We start from the raw sequence: 19712 nt of genomic DNA on the forward strand, positions 1-19712 counted from the left end.
AGAAGAATTTGCCCAGGCTACTGTTCCCGTTGTTTACATTGCAAAATGTGAAACTGAAGTTGTGTGGGCTGGAGGTGGAGACGAACTGAAAAGGTTTCGGGAATGTAAGCTGCTGCGCTGTAGTCCGCCAGGAAATGGACGAGATAAGGTGAGCAGCTTAATTCGTACATTTAACTGTAAAAGTTACTTTTTCTTTCTCTCTCTGTTAGTCACCGAGCTTTTGCGTCGTGATAAAATGTAATCAGACAGCTGGTAGATGTACACCTTATTATCTCGCTATAACCGGACACACCCGTTAACATCAATAAACGGGTTATTTATTGTTATTTATAACTGCGAGCCTTCATCTGACAAGCTTTATACGGAGCCTGAGCTAATGTAGAGGATTTATGGTTCAACAAGTCTTCTGTATGTGGAGGACTGAACCTGAGGTTACGGACGACTGTAACCTCTGTAGAAATATGAATAAAGTCATATTTATGCAAGCCAAATAAAACAAAGATAAACGACCAGAGGAACAAAACAGGAAAGACACATTAATGCTTAAAACGTATTTTGCACTCAGTCTTTTTAGTTGCCCCAACTAAGGGGCACGATTCATGTTCAGTGTGAAGGTAAATTACTAGTTTTGCAATCCTCAACTGTAGAAATTATTGGTAAGTCACGAGGTTATGATCAACTGTCTACAGGATGGTGTTTCTAGATTTGGCAGTTTCCCAACCTAACGGAGTAATTTCACCTGGCTGGGAAATATCTGTCTTTGTATTAACTGTTTAAGCATCTATATAAGCAGTAACAATAAGGACTTCTGCATTTTTATCTGTATATTTTTAATTGGGACAATGTAAATACATGTACTTAAATATAAAATATTTCTTCAGCACCTTTCAAGATAAAACCAAATACAAATCTAAAAAAAAAATTCACTGCATTTTGAAAGCGACCCTTGAGTTTACAGATCTGAAGCTCAGAGGGAGAGACTTCCAGAGTCTGGGAGCCACTGCTGCAAAAGCTCTGCCTCGTATAGTTTTCAGCCTGGTATGATGCACAACCAGTTGGCCCTGATGACATGACCTCAAGGCCCTGCTGGGGATGCATGAATGTAAACTGAAATGTAAAAGGAGAAAAGTTAGACAGATGTATTAAAGAGAAACAAGATAAAACCACCTCAGTGCTGGCAATTCCGGTTATCGATTGGCCATCTTTTTAACTGATATTTAAAAATATTGTATGTATTCTGTGTAGTTTGGTTTCTATTTACCCTAATAGTATGGTAATGACTAAAAGGTGGAGGATCCAAATTATGTGAAAATTTATAAATAAGACAAATATTCATGTGTTAAACAAGATTTTCAAAGCCAAGTAAACTGTGCTTCTGTAAAATTAAACAGTAGTGATAACAATAATGCTATTCTATTAAATATTTCCAATCTTCTGTTATATAAAGACTGTAATAGTTTTAAAGTATTAAAGCCAGACTGTGACCGTGTCGTAATACAATAATTAATATCAATTAAGAAATCACGGAAGTTTGGTAGAACATTTCAGTTTCATTATTACTGTATGCATATATAACAACATCATCAGCAAAGAGCATTAGCTCCAGAACAAGCCAATCAATATCACGACAAAGCATGTTATAGACACGCCGGTCCACTGTGTCCATTTCAAATTTTCTTCTCACAAATGTGAAAAGCACATGCATGCACAAGTTGCAGTACCCACAGTGGGAGATAATACATTTAAAGGCAAGAAGTTGTTACTAAGGAAGGAAGTGTAAGTGTACTTCATACCAGGGTCCTTAATTGCCAGAAACTATTAGGCTAGACTATCAAGTAACTATTAATACTGGGCTATTAAGAAACTATTAAGATAGGCAGATAATATGTACATGTAAATGTGTTAGTGATGTCTGCTTTAGCGCTTTCCCATCATTATTTTCATGTTGGCTTGCAATAAAATGTCTCCCTGTGCTGGTACGGCAACTCAGTGCAACTTACTGCGGCTTCTGCATCTGTGTCCATTTCTCGTTTGGAGAGGCAAAGCTTGAAATAGACACGGTAGATCAGCATATCTAATACACATTTTCACGTGCTACTAGTTTGCAACAAGCAGATTGAAAATCACTAATATACCAAAAAGAAAAAAAGAGGATCTAGAAATGAGCCTTGAGGAACACCTACAGGTAAACAAAGAGTTTGATTGTTGATTATGTAGTCTAGTCTTCTCATATGAGAAGTTTTTCAGCGACTGTTGCTCCACACAGTTTACAATGTGTAATATTTTTCTTGAGATCAAATGCTAAATGTGTCAATATGTCTACTCTTCTATTCCTCGCAAACAGTGACATTTTGTTGTGTTTTCATGTGAAACAGTGAGCATGGGAGCTAACAGTGCTGTTTTCCGGGGGCAGATCGAATGTGTGTGTTTGACCTTATTACGCACAGAGATTACTTCTGATTGGAGAACTTTCATACTCATCCCACTTTTCTAACAACTTAATTCGTTCTGACTGGATCTCATCTCTCCAGAATATTTTCATCTCATTTTTATTCATTGATGAAAGTGTCAATACATTTCATCATAGCTTTTGTCCTCGTGCATTCGTTTCTATTTAGTTATCGTCTTGTTTTCAAAAACCAAACTGCACTGGGTGCAAAGCTGAAGAAGTGCTGTTTAAAGAAGTGACAAATTGATCAGCTACTAGTTTTTCAGCCACATTAGAGAGAACAGGCAGAACGCCTACAATTGTCAAGAACTCGATGTTCATCAATTTTGTGTATCAGTGTAAGAACAGCTGATTTTCTGATATTTTGGATTCTCTGCACATCATAATTTACCAGTGAGCACACCTTAGGAGGACACCGCATGTAACGTGGGGTGTGTTTGTCGTCTCCTGGGGTCCATTTTTATAGACCTCAGCATTTGCTCAAGTAAGGTGCCGCAAACATATTTATTTTATGATCCGGTCCTCTGATAAGAAAACCTTTGATATTTCATAGGAGGAAATGCACAAGTAGACACAGCTTTCACTGTGACACCGAGCAAGCATTAATGTTGTTATCGAAACCAGTGACACATTCAAATGTTTGCTGTCATAAATATCTGTTATCTTTGTCCTCCTCTGTGGGATGTTTTCTGTATTTGAATGTGCAGCATGTAACAGCAAGAAGGATCCCGGCTTATTTAGAGTTTCTTTTTTTATCAGTGAGCAGTGCTTTTTTAAGTTTAGGTTTAGTGACCTGAATGAATATGATCTTCTGCAGTTATGTAAAATTTGTTTACTTTCTCAGTCCTCTGTTGGGCAACCAGCCACATGGCTCGGACCTTCCGTCTCCGAACCTGAGGCCGAGACACCAGGAACTGATCCTGACACCATGTGGCCCGGTGAGATACTGGCGCTGCCGTGCTGGGAAGTGAAGCACGTGTTTTCGTTCCTGTCGTGCTTTGATTGTGATTTTTTTTGTTGTTGTGGCTATCACAGGTTGTTTCACATTCTTTGTCCTTTCCATGCTGTTGCAGATAAAGCGCTGGTCGGAGCTGCCGCGCCTGCTGCAGGTCTATTTCTGCTTCGCCATACTGTCTCTGCTGGCGCTGCTCGGCCTCACCGTGTCCAGCCTCTACAAGCAGCACACGGACACGGACGTGTCCGATGAGGACAACTTCACTGTGTCGCTGATCCAGCTAGTTGGAATAGGTGAGTTTGTTGAGGGCAAGAACAAAAAAAGACATTTGCAGCATTCATCACCACCCCCACCGCCTCCTTTTAAAAAGCAGAAGTTCTTCTGTTGCAATCATATGATGAAAACTTCAGTGGAAGGAGCCAGTTCCAGTGGCTTATGTGTTCAGTGATGATTTATGTCAACTGAGCTAGCTTTATTTCCTCATAGCTCAGGTTTACAGCTCGCTGAAGCATTTCCCATAAAAATGACTTGAGCTGCACTCTCTACCTGCCCTGTAGAGATTTGAGGAAATGGTGACTTTTGCTTAATCTCCTATGACCTTTCGTCCACATATGTGGACATCATATTTTGGGTTATTTAGACCAAAATACTAAATCTTGCTCTACAAGGGCCTGATATCCACTTACGAGGACATTATACTGCTACTGTTCTATTGAAATTTTAAACGAATATCCTCATATGTGGCTCTCATTTTTCTTAGAAACAAAATTCAGGTTAAAAAACATCAGGTAATTCTTTGTTTTTACTTTCATCAGGTCCCAATCAGCCCAAATATCAAAGAGAAATTAAAAATGCATGCCATGGAAGAGTTTGGGTCTTAGGAGGTTAAAGCCGCTTTCAAAGCATCATTTCCAACAAACACTGGGATGCTGTGTAAAACCGAAATAAAAGCAAAATGCAATGATTAGCAAATAAATTGTGGAGCTTAGTGTAGAGTAAATGTTACCTCTGAGGAGATGTTTGATGAACAGAGTAGCAAAGTAACTGATTTTGTTCATGATCATTAACATTTTTTACACAGAGAGCTTCATTAAAAGCTTTGTATTGTGTACTTATATCCTTAAGCTATATGATTGAGAAACGGTGTGCACACACAGTACAAATACTTCATCTTTATTCAAAGTGCTTGTCTTGCATGTGAGCTCTGCCTGTTGTCTGCCCCCTGCAGTGTTCTGCATCTACTACATCATCCGCGGCGTGCTGCAGGAGAACCGACAGGAGCTGGTGGCGTTCGTGCTCAGCGTGCTGGTAGTGATGATCCGGTCGGTGGTCAACTTCTCTGTGCTGGGTACGAAAGGCCAACAGGAGCTGCTGGTGAGGAGTTTGGAGGGAATCGTGAATATTTCTCGTGCAAAAAGCAAATAGAACTTTGACTGATTTGGATTTGCAGAACAAAACCAGAAAAGATACTAATGTTAAAATGAGCAATATGAGAAAATGTAAAAACGGTAAAACATCTTTAGCACGACAGAAGTATATTAAACTTCAAGATATTCTATAAGTCCTGCGTGACTGACCGATGGCTGCAAAAATGAGACAGTTGTTGTAGTTTTCGCTCTGTACACCGCCACAGTGGATTTTAAATCAAACAGTCAACATGCCTGTGATTGAAGTGCAGACTTCATTCAGCTTTCTTTTCATAAAATATTTAATTAACTGTAAGAAATTACAGCCAGTTTTATACAGTTTTCTATTTTAAGAGGCCCAGCAGTGATTGGACAAACAAACATAATTTGAGATATATATGTTTTATGTCTTTTGACTTCCTGAAGTCTAGAACCCATGAGCATCACCAAATGCAGATGTTCTTCCCAGTCTTCACTGCAGCTCCCTCCCATTGCTAGTTGCTGTGAGTCTCTTTGCCTTCAGTTTTGTTTTCAGTAACCGAAAACGTGCTCGGAGAGAGCTGTTCCAGCCGAGCACGCTGGGTTGAGATCAGGTGACTGACTTGTTCATTCAATAATGTCTCGTTTCTTTTCCTTGAGAAACTCTTGGGTTGATTTTGCAGTTTTGCAGCATTTGGTTGAATCTGAGCAGAGAGCACAGCCCTGTACACTTCTCCATTAATCGTACTCCTTCTGTCAGCAGTCATCAATAAACAGAAATACATGCCCATGCTATGTTTGATGGATAATGTGGTACACTTCAGATCATAAGTGGTTTCTCTCCTTCTCCACACTTTTCTCTTCCCATCATATTTTCATCTGTCCAAAGTGTCTTTCAGATGTTTTCTGGCAACGTCTAATCTCACTTTCTTGTTCTTGAGTGTAACCAGTGGTTTGTACCTTTCACAGTGATATCTTCTTGAGCGTGTTCTTGGCTTGCTTGAGGTTATGACATTATTTTTAAACTCTAAGGAAAATTTTGCGATCATCCACTCTAGTTGTCTTCAGTGGTTGCTCAGAGTTAGCCCGATTGTTGATTAGGACACACCAAACGTTTTTGCTGTCTTTCTGAAAGCTTCCTTTGATTTTTCAGCCTAATGATGGCCTCCTTCTGCTCCTATCAACTAGGCCTGTGCAATATGATGAGATATATAGGATAACGATATGGAAACATCTGTCGCTTCAAATTATACGTTATTGTTTGTTTTGTGGTGTTGCAAAATACACTGTTTACGGCAATATTTTTTCATCAGGGCACAGACAATACCAGTATAGCCTAGGGCTGTTTGATATAACGATATATATAGGATGACTATATAAAAACGTCTATCACTATCGTTTGTTTCGTGGTGTCACAAAATAAACTGTTTACAGCAATATTTTTTTTACCGTTTTGATGGTCACTGTAGTGGCTATATTATTTTCTTAAAGTCCTCTCTTTCTCTTATATTTAATATAACCACACTACTGATGGACAAGCGCCTGTTTTTATGTGTTGTGGTTAGCAACAACGACGGTAACACCATCGCGTGTCCGCTTGTTTATGTTCCATATAAACCTTTCACAATAAAGCTCAAGATCCTGTTGAGACTTTTCAAAATAAACTGAATCACGTGAAAGAGCAGATTATTTACGGATGAGAAGTAAAAAAGAGCCGCCAGGTGCTAAAAAATAAATCTTAGACTCAAACGTTAGAACAGGCTTTTGTAATACATAGTCACAAAGAAAACGGCGGCTGTTACAACTTATGTCTAAAAATGTATAGTTTCACACTGGACTCCAGCTACATGACGCGCAGCTGGAAACACTTCACGCAAGTCGAGCTGCCCGAGATTCACAGAATTTACAGAAAATGTTACATTTTTGTGATTTATATCGTTATCGGGACGATAGAATTCTTATATCGGGATATGAGATTTTGGTCATATCGCACAGCCCTAGTATAGCCAGTAAAAATGAGGCAGAATACGTTAGCTCCAAACAAAAGGACTGTACAAAACAAATCGAGGACCTTATTCCTAAATGAGGGGCTACCCCTGTAGCACGGACATGGTTTGGTTATGAAAGTATGACACAGACCAGAAAACTGTACTATGCAAATTATGCCGCAAACCAGTACCCAGCACAGACTCACCCACGACAAACCTCGTCTACTAGCTACGCAAGAATCACGAGAAAGAGTATGAAGAGAGCTTATGGATGAGAAGCAAAAAATAGCCGTCAGCTGCTCTAAATAAACCTTAGACTCAAACGTTACAACAGGCTTTTCCCCGCAGCAGTTTCATGCATCGGTCAACACTCGACTTCAGGTATACGACGCTCAGCTGAAAACACTTGACACAAGTGGGGTTGCCAGAGATTTACAGAATTTACAGAAAAGGCCCTATTTTGTGATATATATTGTTCTCGGGATGAGAAACGTCTTTTATCGGGATATGAGATTTTGGTCGTATCAACATGCTTTCAGGCCCCATATTGAGAGATTTCCACAGGGAAATTCACCAAACACAAGTTAAACACTTGGAATGAACTCCAGAGCTTTTATCTGCTCAGTTTAATTTTCCACGTAGTTTTGACTCCTTCAATTAAAGCTGAAAGTCTGCACTTCAAACATGCTTGATAGGATGATTTAAAATCCACTGCCATGGTGTACAAAAGAAAAAGGAATTTGTGCCGTCATCCAAAATCCTTCTGGACCCGACTGTGTATGCGTCAGTTCTGAATAGTGTCATCGTTGCTTCCTGCTGCTGCTGTTAAGACACGAAAGGAAACAAAATAAACAAAAAAGGAAAACCCAAAGGAAACGTGTCAGCAGGCATCGTGAACGACTACTTCCCGTTTAGATGATTCTCAGTTCCACCACTTGATGTCGCTGTGACTGTATGTGTGAATGAGTGATCCAATGAGTGAATGTTGAGACTACATGTTGATGGTTATTGCTATGTTGGTGTTTGCAGTGTTCTGTTTAAAAGCATGCAAAGCCCCAAAAAGAGCAGTTCATATTACGGACAGTCTACTGTACATGCAGCTGAGTGTTGAGTTACTGAATAATGCCACATTTCTGCAAACTGAGCCATCTTTTTTACTGGCGGGTGACTGATATGAATGATAGAGAATAATTGATGTAATAACTGCAGAGCCTTTGATTTTTCATCGTGCACAAACCTGAAGCACAAACTGAGTGAACAGCGGCGATCTGTTTGTGTGGCAGGTGCGTTTCGTGTGCATCGTCACCCTGGGCGTCGTGCACATCTTTTGCACCACGCTGCTCATCCGGAGACCGAACATGATGGCGTTCCGCGTGGGCGGAGCCTTGGAGTGCCTTCAAGAGCAGTATTTCCTGCTAAACCTGTGTTTCTCCATGGTGACCTTTGACCTGCAGGCTCAGGTACACGCACGTTCTCCTTTTGTTTTTTACAGTAGAAATTTTTGGCATTTCACACGTGCAGCTTGTCGCCCTGCACGTGCTCCTCGTCATATGCTTTTTTTCCTTGGTGTTCAGCGTCCTACAGTGAGGCGAGTTTGTTTTTAACAGAGCTGATGAGCGGCTTCGTGACGTTGTGCTGTTGGTGTGACCTTTTCAGTTGTGCCTGTGTGTCCTGATCTTAACAACGAGCCTGGCCGCGACTGGTGCCAACAACATAATCGTGGGTGTCGGAGTGTTCTGGGCCATCCTGACTACAGTTGTGGGCGCTGTTGCGGTGAGACCTTTTTATACATCCTCTGGTCACAGCAGAGAGTCACAAGTGACAATAAACCAAAAAAGAAAAGAAACATAGATGCACTTTAAACAGTCACAAGCTCAAGAGCAGCCAATTGTAACCACTTGTTTTTGTTTTTTAGGTTTTAAAGGAAAAGAAAGTTTTGGTTTGGATCTTTATGGTGCAGAACGTTCCTCAGGTGGCATTCTTTGTGTATCTGATGTACACGGTAGGCTGAGATTTCCCTCCAGATATGTTCAAATAATTAAAAAAAGTTAATGGCCAGCTGTTCCCTTCAGATATTTTATCTAACTACACATTTTGTTGTTCCATTTGTGTGAGTGTGCTTTATGAAGTGAGTCTTCCTAATAATAATCCTGCATAAATGGCTTAGGAATGATTGTCCCAAAGTACGTCACACAACTCGCACTTCAAATATGACCGCTTGTGCCTTTGTTGGGGGCTATCTTTCTATTGAGGATCAATACACATTTTATCATATCTGTGAGAATTTATAATAGAAAATTGTGCCAGTGTGACTCAGTGCTGAGTTTTTTGGGACAATGTGGAAAATGTAAATAAAACCAAATCCAATGCCTTGCAAATCTCATGAACTTTATTTACAATAAAACAGGAAAGTTTGGACCTGGACAGCAAAAGTCTGTAAAAAGAAGCAGCTGGAGGAACATTTTGAAACTAATTAAGTTAATTTTCAACACGTCAGTAACTTGATTGGGTATAAAAAGATATTCTTAGAGAGGCAGCGTTTCTCAGGAGTAAAGATGTGCAAAAAAATTGTATCTACAAGTTATTAAACAATTTCAGAATAATTTTCTGCTATGTAAAATTGTAAAGACTTGGAACATCTCACATCTACAGAACATATAATCATCAAAATATTCAAAGAATTTGGAGAAATCTCTGTGCGCAAGGGACAAAGACTAAATCTTCGTCCGTCAGGCAGCACTGCATTAGAAACAGCTGCGATGCTAGCATGGAAATCACTGCAGGGGCTCAGGAGCAATTACAGAAATCTGTGAACACAGAATATGAACTTGATCCAGAAGGGCCACTATCTTCTCTTCGCCAAAGCTCATTTAAAATGCACTTATGCTCCCATCAAGGCAAGAGATTTTTCAGCCTTGGATATTTCAGCATAGTAGAAGAGTCTGGGTGCGGTAGTGACTTCCCTGCAGTCCAGGTTGTTCCCCAGTTTGGTACGCGATGAAATAAAAAATACAACAAAGAAGACCCACAACTGTGGAGCAGCTAGGATCCTATATCAGACAGAAATGGGACAAAACTCCAGCAGCTGATCTCCTCTGTTCCCGGACAAAATATCAGGTGTTGTTAAAAGAAGAGGGGATGCTGCAGTGTAAAACACGGCTCTGTCCCAGCGATTTTAAGACGTGTCGCTGCTGTCAAATTCCAAATGAGAAGTGGGACATTTTCTCAGTTCAAACATCAAATATGATTTTTCTATTATGGGATTACGAGATTTGCAAATCACTGGATTTTTTTAAATTTACATTTTACACACTATCCAAAATTTGTTGGCGCTGGGGTGTAAAAGTCCTCGTAGTTTCATAGACTGTATATATCAGATGGCAGAGCCACTGATGTCACCCGTTAGTTTGTTGGCTACCTTTTTGAAGCCTCAAGGTTCAAATGAGGACATGACAATCATTGGATGAGAGTAGATGTAAAGCTTGGGTAGCGGAGTGCACTGTATTATTCAATGGGATGCTAACATGGCTAGCATAACAGGTGACATCTTATACATCTTATAGAAATGTGAAAAGTCACTCAAAGCAGAGATTTCCTTTCACAGTGAGTCCTGCACAGCAACACAGTGGAAACAGCTATAGACCGTATAAACCTTTTTTATCCCAAGACTTCAAATCCGTTTATTTGTGCTGTGAAGTCGGGCATTTGCTCATCAGGGAGTGACATAGGTGCAGTAATAAATGCAGTTAGCGTAGCACTTGAATAGTTACTTTCCAGTGTTTTTCAGTATTTCCATTAAACCCCCCCAAAAATCACTTTCTGACACGATTGCTGCTCACATCACAGAGGACAGCGCCTCTGTGATGTGAGGATGACGCCGCATGTTGGCGTTCCCTTCTTTGGCTGGCTCAGATACAGGCGCCTGCGGGGAAACAATGATTTTGCTTTAATCGCAGGTGGCAGAGAAATGGTTCCAGGACACTACATACACAGTGGAGGCAGCTGCTATAACCGGGGCTTTGATTTCACTGGTGATCAAAGTGGTTTTATTCTGGGGCCTCATCAGACTGGTACACAGCTTTGGACAAGGCCTGAGGGAGAGAAGTGAGTTTACTGCTTCAGTACCTTAAGAGTTACTTTGAGCACAACACTAAACACACACTGCATCTGCAGAACACTGAGTTAGCAGTTTCTGTTTGTTCCTAAATATCCTGAATTTGTTTGTTCGAGATGTTGATTGTAAGAAAGCCAGAGTTTTCCTGAATCTGCCAAACTTGAGCATCAGAATACTGAAACCTTTTTTTTTTTATTGCTCTTCACAGTGTTTGCACATAACAGGTGATAAAACATCAGGACCAAGGAAACAGCTGCACGCTGTGGGCTTAAAGCACCGTGCTGCTGACCGCGAAGCTCACATTTGTATTCAGCATCAAGTGTGCCAAAATCATCACTCAGCATTGTTTTATTTTTCCATGTCCTGTATACTGTAAGAATGTTAATGTGTTTCTGGCTTCAACGATGTCCCTGTTTACAGCATTTAAATGAATTCTCAGGCTTTGTTTGCATCTGATATGATCAGTCTGTACCTGAATACGTGCATGCTAGATGCGGCTCTCTGTATTTAAAAGTCCTCACTATCCAGGTTGTGCCAACACTTTTACATTAGTGCATTATGTGTATTAGCTAAGCATGGCTCACTGAGTCTATGAGCTCCATCGTTTTTACCCCTGCTGAGCGTACGCTCTGTCGCTCTCTGTGGCACGACTAAAATATTTCCTTTGAATGTCGCCACGCAGGTAGATTGTTCTGGTATCCTGTAAACTAGCTTCATATAATCGTTTTTACACCAATATGCATTTTAACACCTAAATCGAGTTTTGTAGCGTTGCCAACATCCTCCACTTTTTTAAAAATGTGATTTCTTCCTGTAAATTGTATTCAGTTATATTGACTGATTTAAGTTTGCTTTTTAAAATTAGAAATGTGTAAATTAACTTGTGCAGTCGACCACCACGACTAGCCGTGTTTTTATTGACATATTTTTTAAACTGTCTGCTGCACTTTAATGCACTCCTGTTTTTTTCATTCAAAGTTCTTAATAAAGTATTTTAACAAAAACTTTGACTTTTTGATTTACTGTTCTTTTTGGGATATGCAGCTCTGTGCAAGTCTCGAGCCACTCCTCATATTTTGCTTTCAGTGAGCCAGACGTTGTTGTACTTCTCCAAAGGGAGGGAGTGTGTAATCCTTCTGTTTGTCCGTCTGTTCGTTAGCAGTGTATCGCCCAGTTTTCAATATATCATTTTCAAATTTTGTGTGATGGTACATACCAATAACAGCTCGAGCTGATTTAATTTAGGGTCAAGTTCAAGGTCGGACCAAAAGTGAAAATCACTAATAACTTTATATTACCCACAATTCTTAGTGGATTGTTTTCAAACTTCACAACAATATGCCAGGCCTTGTATTTGACCTTGACCATAATTGTCACTGCCCAAGAAACCATGTATCATATGAAAGGGCATGGAGAGAAGTACAACAACATTTGACGTCACAATAACAGGCTGATGTCAACGTAACTTTTTAAAGTGGTCTTTTCAGTCACCTTTTACGCGAGGATTTTCAGAGGAATGTTTTTGTGTATGTTAAGCCACTTAAAACTGAATCATCATGAATCATTCAAGCATAAAAAACACCTTATCAAAGGATGAACCGGTGTTGTGTCTGCACATAACAGGCAACTGGGCAAAGAAGCTATTTTAAATGATTTCTTTAGGCTCTTTGTTGCTGGAAACATCACAAAACACAAGACAAGCATTAAAAATATTTCTGAAATAAAAAAGATTTTCAGATTTTGGTCCGCTGTACACCACCTGAATCGCATCCTCATCTTCAAGAAGCCTGGAGAACTATTCCCGAAGAGGAGGATGCGACTCAGGACTGTACTTAAAGTAACTCTGTGCAAATGCCTGTGATTTTATCATATAACTGGTTTCATTTGTCAAAGCACATGATCAGACGGTTGTTGGTTAAACCTGTTTATTAAATGTTTTGGGAAAAATATCAGACTCCATATTAGAAACATTAACAAGTGTACTCATACAAAATTCCCCATTTACAAAAATGAAAAGCACTTTGAGAGTTGACAATGCTTCACAGAAGAGTCGTCAAAGCCTGGTTATCTTACTGAACTTCGCGTGTGTGTTTTTAAACTGAGATTAAACAGTTCAGACCGACATTTGAAATAATTCTGCCACCGTCCACGTCAGAAATGAGATTTTTCACTTTGTCCTGGAATGCATTTCAAGAGATGTTTAACTCAGTTTGTACTTCTGTCCAATGACACCGTGCTAGAAATTCAGTTGGATGAGCAGAACTACTAAAAGCAGATTGGTCTTCATCAGTGAAACAGAATTTACAACCAAAGAATGTAAAAAAAGAAAAAAGAAAGTACTAAATAGATTTATTATCCATTAGTAATACATTAGAAACCGTTAATAAACACATGGACTTTACAAAATACATCTTATTCAAACATTACATGTATATACATACTCAAAGGTTTAAGGAATAATTAGCTGTTAGTGCTCGGGTGGTTTTTGTTTAGCGTTACAGATGAAAGCTAGTCATCTTTTCACCCTGACACAGTTTGTTGAGCCAATTCACAACACATATATATTAACTTCAGGGCACTAAGCCCGAACAGACATGTAAGGCAGGCCACCTCAAAGTAATCACGAAAGGCAGCACAGGGGTAAACTGATAAGAACAGATCCAAAGTCTCACGCACAGCCCATTAAACCACCCACAGCCCACAGACATTGGTCTATACAATATACTATGGCTTAAAGCACATTTTAAAAAGCAGACTTTAAAAATACAAAGTATGAAATACGAAGACCTCCAATCTGTGATCTCTTAGCCTGGAATGGATACCGCCTCCTAGTGTTCACCCCGTGGTTGATAGTAGAGATATTACACAATGTAATAAATGACACAAACGAGTGACAATCAAGTGCTGTGAACAGCGCAGACAAACAGTCACAATGTGGTAACAATGAGAATGCACAAAAACACAAATCTGTGCAAATGTGTGATTTTAAATTTTTTTTTTTTTTTTTTAAGTGTGGTGTAAACCTTGAAAAATATCATTTCTTTACATGAATGATACCAGTGTTTAAGGCACAGTCTGTAATGTTGTGTTGCTGTTGCTAGGTAGATGTACTTTAAATCTGCTCCTCCATGAGACGCAACTAAAAAACTCTAAAAACAACATTTGCCTTTCATTGATAGCATTACATCCATTTTTTTTTTTTTTACCAGAGTTGGATCTTTCCTGGAAGGTGCAACTCTGCCGTCACCCCCACTGAGAGGGCTAGCTTTTACCCTGCCATCTGATTAAAAAGTGCTACGACACATCTGATAACCACCATCTGATAACCACCATCTGATAACCACAACTGACCTTTTTAAGTTTCAGCACAAGATCACTTCAAGTGTTCCGTTTCCTTTTCATTTTTAGTCAAAACACTTTGTTAACAAGCTGAAGTTTTAACTTCAAGAAAGGAGAGGTTTTCACAGCATTCAGATCCTGGAGTAATAGTGGAACCAAACTCCATTCAAAAATCCATCGTTTTAAAAGTCTTACACACCGAACGTCCAGTGGGAACATTTGGGAAATTGTATTAATGCTTCAAAGTTCACAAAGAAAAGAAATATTTATTTGGTTTAATTTTCTTTAACTAATGCTTTTAAAAATGCTCATTTATTTTTTATTTATTAAAGTCATATTTTGAATTTTAAGGGCATGTTGCAGCGTCCACATTTCAGCCAATTGCAGTAGTTACAGGAATTTAGCTTTTTACTGTCATGAATGAAATGTTTACCAAAAAACAAGAATGATGAAGCAGTATTTTAGAAAGCAGGACTTAGTATTAGTTTTGTTTGTTTTTTTAATTAAAGGGACCTTGTATGCTTGTCCTTATTTTCTATCATATATGCACAGTGGTACACTGGTAGAGCTTCAAACTGCTCGGTCATTTTTTTTCTTCTAGTTTTGGGTATTTATGATGTCAGTGAGAACAGACAATCCCTAACCTTCTGTTTACAAAGTGCAGCCAATCAAAAGAAAGCTGTCTTCGTGAGGGGGTGGGGGAGCTAAAACTGTTGCTGTGAATGTGGATGAAATGAGGGGCTGTAGCAACCTCGTTTTACTGAAAACTATTATAACAGATTTTTAATTTTTTTGAAGGGAGTTTGGTGAGACCTTCTATCTGTAAAAGATGAAAAAAAAGAAAAAAATGGCACAGAGAACGGTCAAGCTAAAACCAAGACTTTAAGGAGACCCCGAAGAAGGCCTCAGAATTCCTCAGAATTCCTCATCCTCTGAGCTGAGGTAGTTCTGCTTCTTCCTCACGTTCCAGTGTAAGCACTGGGCCAGGCTCTCGAACCAGTCATTAACCGGGTCCCGGAAGCAGATCGATGGAACAGGGAAGCAGGAAGTGGTGATGGTAATACTGGAGCAAGAATTGAAATGGAAAAAAATAAATAAATAAACGAAAGGAGTTGTACTTTTTAAGGGCTGAACAAGGAAAGAAAGTTCATTGTTTGCAGTCTTAACAAAAGAGGTGTTGTCTTCAAACTTCCTTATAAAAAGAAAACAGCAGGCATTTGCTGAGGAATCCTGGCAGCTCTCTTCCAATAACCAGAAAGCTGATTATGTTTTTGCTGAGTTACATAAAGGAAGAAGCTGGATCGGACTCAGGAGACACTCAGGGACTCAAGCCCATTAAGGCAGGTTGATAAGGTTACACAACAAAGCCTTTAAGTGTTGAGGCAGCTGCAGGGGCGTTAAACTTATCAAGTGTGTGTCTATGTCTATATCATGGCCTCGGCATGCAGACTAACCTGTCCCCGTGGCAGATCTCTTGTCTCTTTCGTCCATCAAACGACACCCATGCTGTGTTTCTGGCGTCACATGAGAGCATTATCTGAGAGACAACGCAGAAAAAAATGCAGAAGTCACAGAAAGAACATGCTTCATCTTTTGTGTGCGTGGCGTTACCGCTCAGATTCAAACGAGATCTACTTGTAAGACTTGCCTGTTTCTTGTTAAAACAAATAAATAATAACAAATGCACGTGATGAATGAGCTTTTTTGGCAAGTTCGCCAGTACCTTGAGCTCCACCCCGGCCGGCACCACGATTGGTCTGAAGGAGAGAGAGTGCGGGCAGATGGGGGTGATCATGATGGCCGGGACGTTGGGATGGATCATGGAAGCTCCTGCTGCCACTGCGTACGCTGTGCTGCCTGTAGGTGTGGAGACTATCACACCTGAGTGGACAGAGATGCAAAAGCACATTTTCACTGAAGCTCAGGTACTTAACAGGACATCCAAGAGTCCCTGCAAAGGTTTGGCTACTTTTTTATTTTAGGAAGAAAAATGTCTAGAAGCTTCTGCACAAAGTTCTTCTTCTACACAAGAATTACTAAGAGGTGACGGTCAGTCAGAGATGCAGGCTGAACTTTGCCCTTCTTTACACTCTTTTGATGGCTCAGTGCATTAATAAGCACATAGTGAAGCAAAACTGTTGTTAGCCTTATCAGCAAGCAGCACTGATCTGATTTCACTGTCAGCACGCCCTGATTCTGGATGGCCTCGAAGTCTCCGCACTCTCATGCCACTCACCATCTCCCTGCACTGTAGTAATGAGGTGTCCATCCAGGAACAGGTCTACGTTAGAGAGATAGGAGGAGGGTCCTCGGTCCACCACCACCTCATTCAGTACCTGCAGATTTGTGGGAGGGAGAAAAAGAACAATTCACACATCAAACGATTTTCAATTTGCCACAACCCCCATGTCTGCTGATATGATGTCACCCACTCGCACCACATTGTTGGATTTGTGCCAGTACAAATATTTGTCAGAAGCCATTAACCTCATACGCGCGGTCAGAGCTACATTTCGCTAATGACTCAGTTTGCTCCTGCTGCTCTTTAAACAGCAGGTTAACAGCCTGCAGGCGCCTTCTTTGAAGACGGTCGAGTCAGGACGAGCAAACTGCATTAGCGAGCCGTTTTGACCTATTTTTAGCGCGGGCTGAGGCTGCGAGGGGAGCTGGACCCTGCATTTATGTGACAAAAACTTTTATCGGAGAACCAGAAGCTCTAACCTACAGGGGGACAATCGTCTGTGAATCTGCATTCTGCAGCAGGAACAGTTTGAATGTCTTTGTCCCAATGCGAGGTGGACATTACCTGATACTGCATGGCTTTGCGGCTACTTTCAATGTCCCCGTTGGTCAAAATGATCCCCTTTTCGTCCACCCTGGCCTTCTTTTCCCAGTTCTCTTTGAGCACTCGCACTTTCAAGCGACTTCTTAAGACAATGGCAGCGTTACCTGCAATCAGTACAAATGCTTTAAGCTTCCTTTACGGAAAATAACACACACAAAAAACCTTCAGTTACGCAAAAAGAATGGAAATTTGTACAAGTAGGTCATACGAACATGGAGGCTGAAAGACTAATGAATGTTTCCTAACCTTCAATAATTTGGTTGACCTGAGACTGGTAGTTTTCAAATTTGAATGGGGTCAGAAAGCCCAGGGAACCCAGGTGGAAGGACATGACTGGTGGAACGCTCTCCTACGATGGGAGGAGACAGTTATGTTTACAGCAGCAAAGGCAAAAACGCACAGAGTGGCGGCGCGGGCGGCCGGCTGAATACCTGGAAGAGCGAAGATGCGTACAGCAAAGTTCCATCTCCACCGAGACAGATGATAAAGTCTACACGGTTGGAGATGTCGTCGAGATCTAAGAGATATGAAGACAACAATTCATTTAAATCTCTTATTTTAAAAAAAGAAAAGTTACATACACACTTCATGTAACTGGACCAGAGATGACTGGTGTCCCTACCTTCTCTGAAAGTGCAGAATTTCTTTGTAACGGCCGCAAAGTTTTCATCGCCTGAAATGGCTGGGTCCTCCAGGACTTTCTTTTCCACGTAAACAATCATGCTTTTCACCTAAATGACACACGACAATCGAGAGCCTGTTATTTGCACTAGACATGTGGTATAACATTAACACTCAGCAGCTTCCCACCAACAAACGCTGCCCCCCGCCCTTCGGTTTGTGGTTACCTCGGTGAGGAACCTGCAGAGCTCTTTGAAAGGCTGTAGCAGACTGGCATCTCGGATCTTCTTGATGACAAGGACACTTTTTGGTGGTTTGTTCCACGTCAGCCTCTGGCTGGCGGGATCCTGAATGTGCCTGAACAAAGAAACAGGTCAGAACAAAGACATAAACGTAAAGGGCCTGGGACGTGAGCCCCGAGATCTTAGTCAACACATCTTGTATCAGCTAACTGAAAATTCCTCTTGTTCATCGCCACTAAGGCCGCTCAGAACCTATCCAATTAGACACGTCGGCTTACTGTCTAGCTCTGCTGCCACACACTTGCGAATCTGTCTGCAGGGTTCTGACTCAACCCCATGATCATCTCGGTTATTAAAATCCTTACAAAACTGCAAAACATGCAAGAAAAAAAACAACCAAACATCTGATTAAAACGTTAAAGTAGAAACTAACAGGACGGATGAAAATGTGAAACTCTCACAGGTTAAAAAGAGATAAGTCTGCTGACCTGAGTTAGTTACAGCTCTGCCATACATATTAGGAACTTAATGACTCTACAATCAGCTGATTCTAGTTTCTGTACAAGCAGTTCCTATGCAAGAAGCATTAGAGTTACAGGAGTGAGAAGTCAGAAATTATTCAGGCTCCGTCACCAGTAGCATAACTGCACAGTCAAACATTCTCGTTTTTTTTTTTGTTTTTTTTTTACATTTTCATATAAGAGCTTTTTAAAATCCTTCCTTATTGATTTTAATCAAACCGCATCAACACATTTCAGTAAATCCTTTAATAAACGTTTGGATCAAACCACTAAAGCCGCTTAAAATGCATGATACAATAGGAGTATTATGCACCGACCGAGCATTAGCTTTGAAACAAAATGAACATTAATTAGCTTAGCATCAGCATGACTTTTTGTGGGGTGTTGAGCCTCGTTACAGTCAGGTGGCTAAATTACCAAGAGGAATAGATTTTCACAGAACAACTTCTCCCTTATCTGTTATCAATGAAACTCCAACATTTCAATTTCAGCTGTGGAACGAGCATAGACCTCAAGAATGAAATAAAATCATGCGGCTATCCTGGTGCAAAAACTTCCAAAACTACTCATGACAAGACTTCAGCGCATTCATGGATACAGTTGGACATGCAAACACATACAAAAATGAATAATTAGTAAGTAATCCATTAACCTACATGAGTATTTCTGTGAAATCAGCACTGAATGTGTGGGTGACCACAGGAATCAGACAAAGCACCAAATCATATCTGTGGTGCTGAAGCTGTTCCATCAGCCTGTAACGGTTCTTCCCTCCGTGAGTGTGTTGAGACCTTACATTTCTACATATAGTTTACAGCTTCCTGTCAACAGCAAATGCACATGGCCTGCTATTTTTTTTTTAATACTAAAAATTTGGAAGTTGCAGCAACAACCACACTGACCTGCTTTTTCACTTCTTCTGAATCAATGTCACAGGAATCAACGCAATAGATTGACTCAACATCCTTAAAGCTTTAATCCTCACCCGAGGACATATTACATGCTTCTAAAACAGCTGCCACACTGTTAAAGCAACACACTCCTACTAACCCCATATGATAAAACAGTGACCAGTGTTTAAAAAAACCCCACAGCAAACACACCTACGAAACTCCCACCATAACAGAAGAAAAAGCAGTGACACATTCAGTTCCCCTTTCTTTAAAAAAAACCCCTAAAATGACGTAAAGACAAAATACCCCCAAATTCAAAATTAGAACAATCACAGATTACTTACAAAGGCTGTGAGGGCT

General features: G+C 40.3%; 2 protein-coding genes across 7 annotated transcripts in view; one reads left to right on the forward strand and one right to left on the reverse strand.

Moving 5' to 3' along the window:
- Positions 1-14191, forward strand: LOC146495041 (uncharacterized). Its single transcript, XM_085144575.1, has 9 exons — positions 1-148; positions 3294-3387; positions 3523-3697; positions 4633-4778; positions 8061-8237; positions 8434-8550; positions 8693-8779; positions 10734-10881; positions 11100-14191. The coding sequence occupies exons 1-9, from the start codon at positions 135-137 to the stop codon at positions 11117-11119; spliced, it is 978 nt and encodes a 325-aa protein (XP_085000701.1). The 5' UTR covers positions 1-134; the 3' UTR covers positions 11120-14191.
- Positions 13864-19712, reverse strand: part of nadka (NAD kinase a) — a 16816-nt gene continuing 10967 nt past the window's right edge. For all 6 annotated transcript variants that reach the window (XM_085144563.1, XM_085144564.1, XM_085144566.1 and 3 more), the window contains 9 exons: positions 17924-18053; positions 17698-17806; positions 17507-17592; positions 17322-17424; positions 17037-17179; positions 16467-16566; positions 15954-16111; positions 15685-15767; positions 13864-15293 (listed from right to left, as the gene is read on the reverse strand). In XM_085144563.1, coding sequence (XP_085000689.1) covers positions 15146-15293; positions 15685-15767; positions 15954-16111; positions 16467-16566; positions 17037-17179; positions 17322-17424; positions 17507-17592; positions 17698-17806; positions 17924-18053 — 1060 coding nt within the window. In that variant the 3' untranslated portion in view covers positions 13864-15145. The remainder of the gene's footprint in view (positions 15294-15684; positions 15768-15953; positions 16112-16466; positions 16567-17036; positions 17180-17321; positions 17425-17506; positions 17593-17697; positions 17807-17923; positions 18054-19712) is intronic.

This window comes from Neolamprologus multifasciatus, chromosome 20 (genome assembly GCF_963576455.1).
Source record: "Neolamprologus multifasciatus chromosome 20, fNeoMul1.2, whole genome shotgun sequence".
Lineage (NCBI taxonomy): Eukaryota > Metazoa > Chordata > Actinopteri > Cichliformes > Cichlidae > Neolamprologus > Neolamprologus multifasciatus.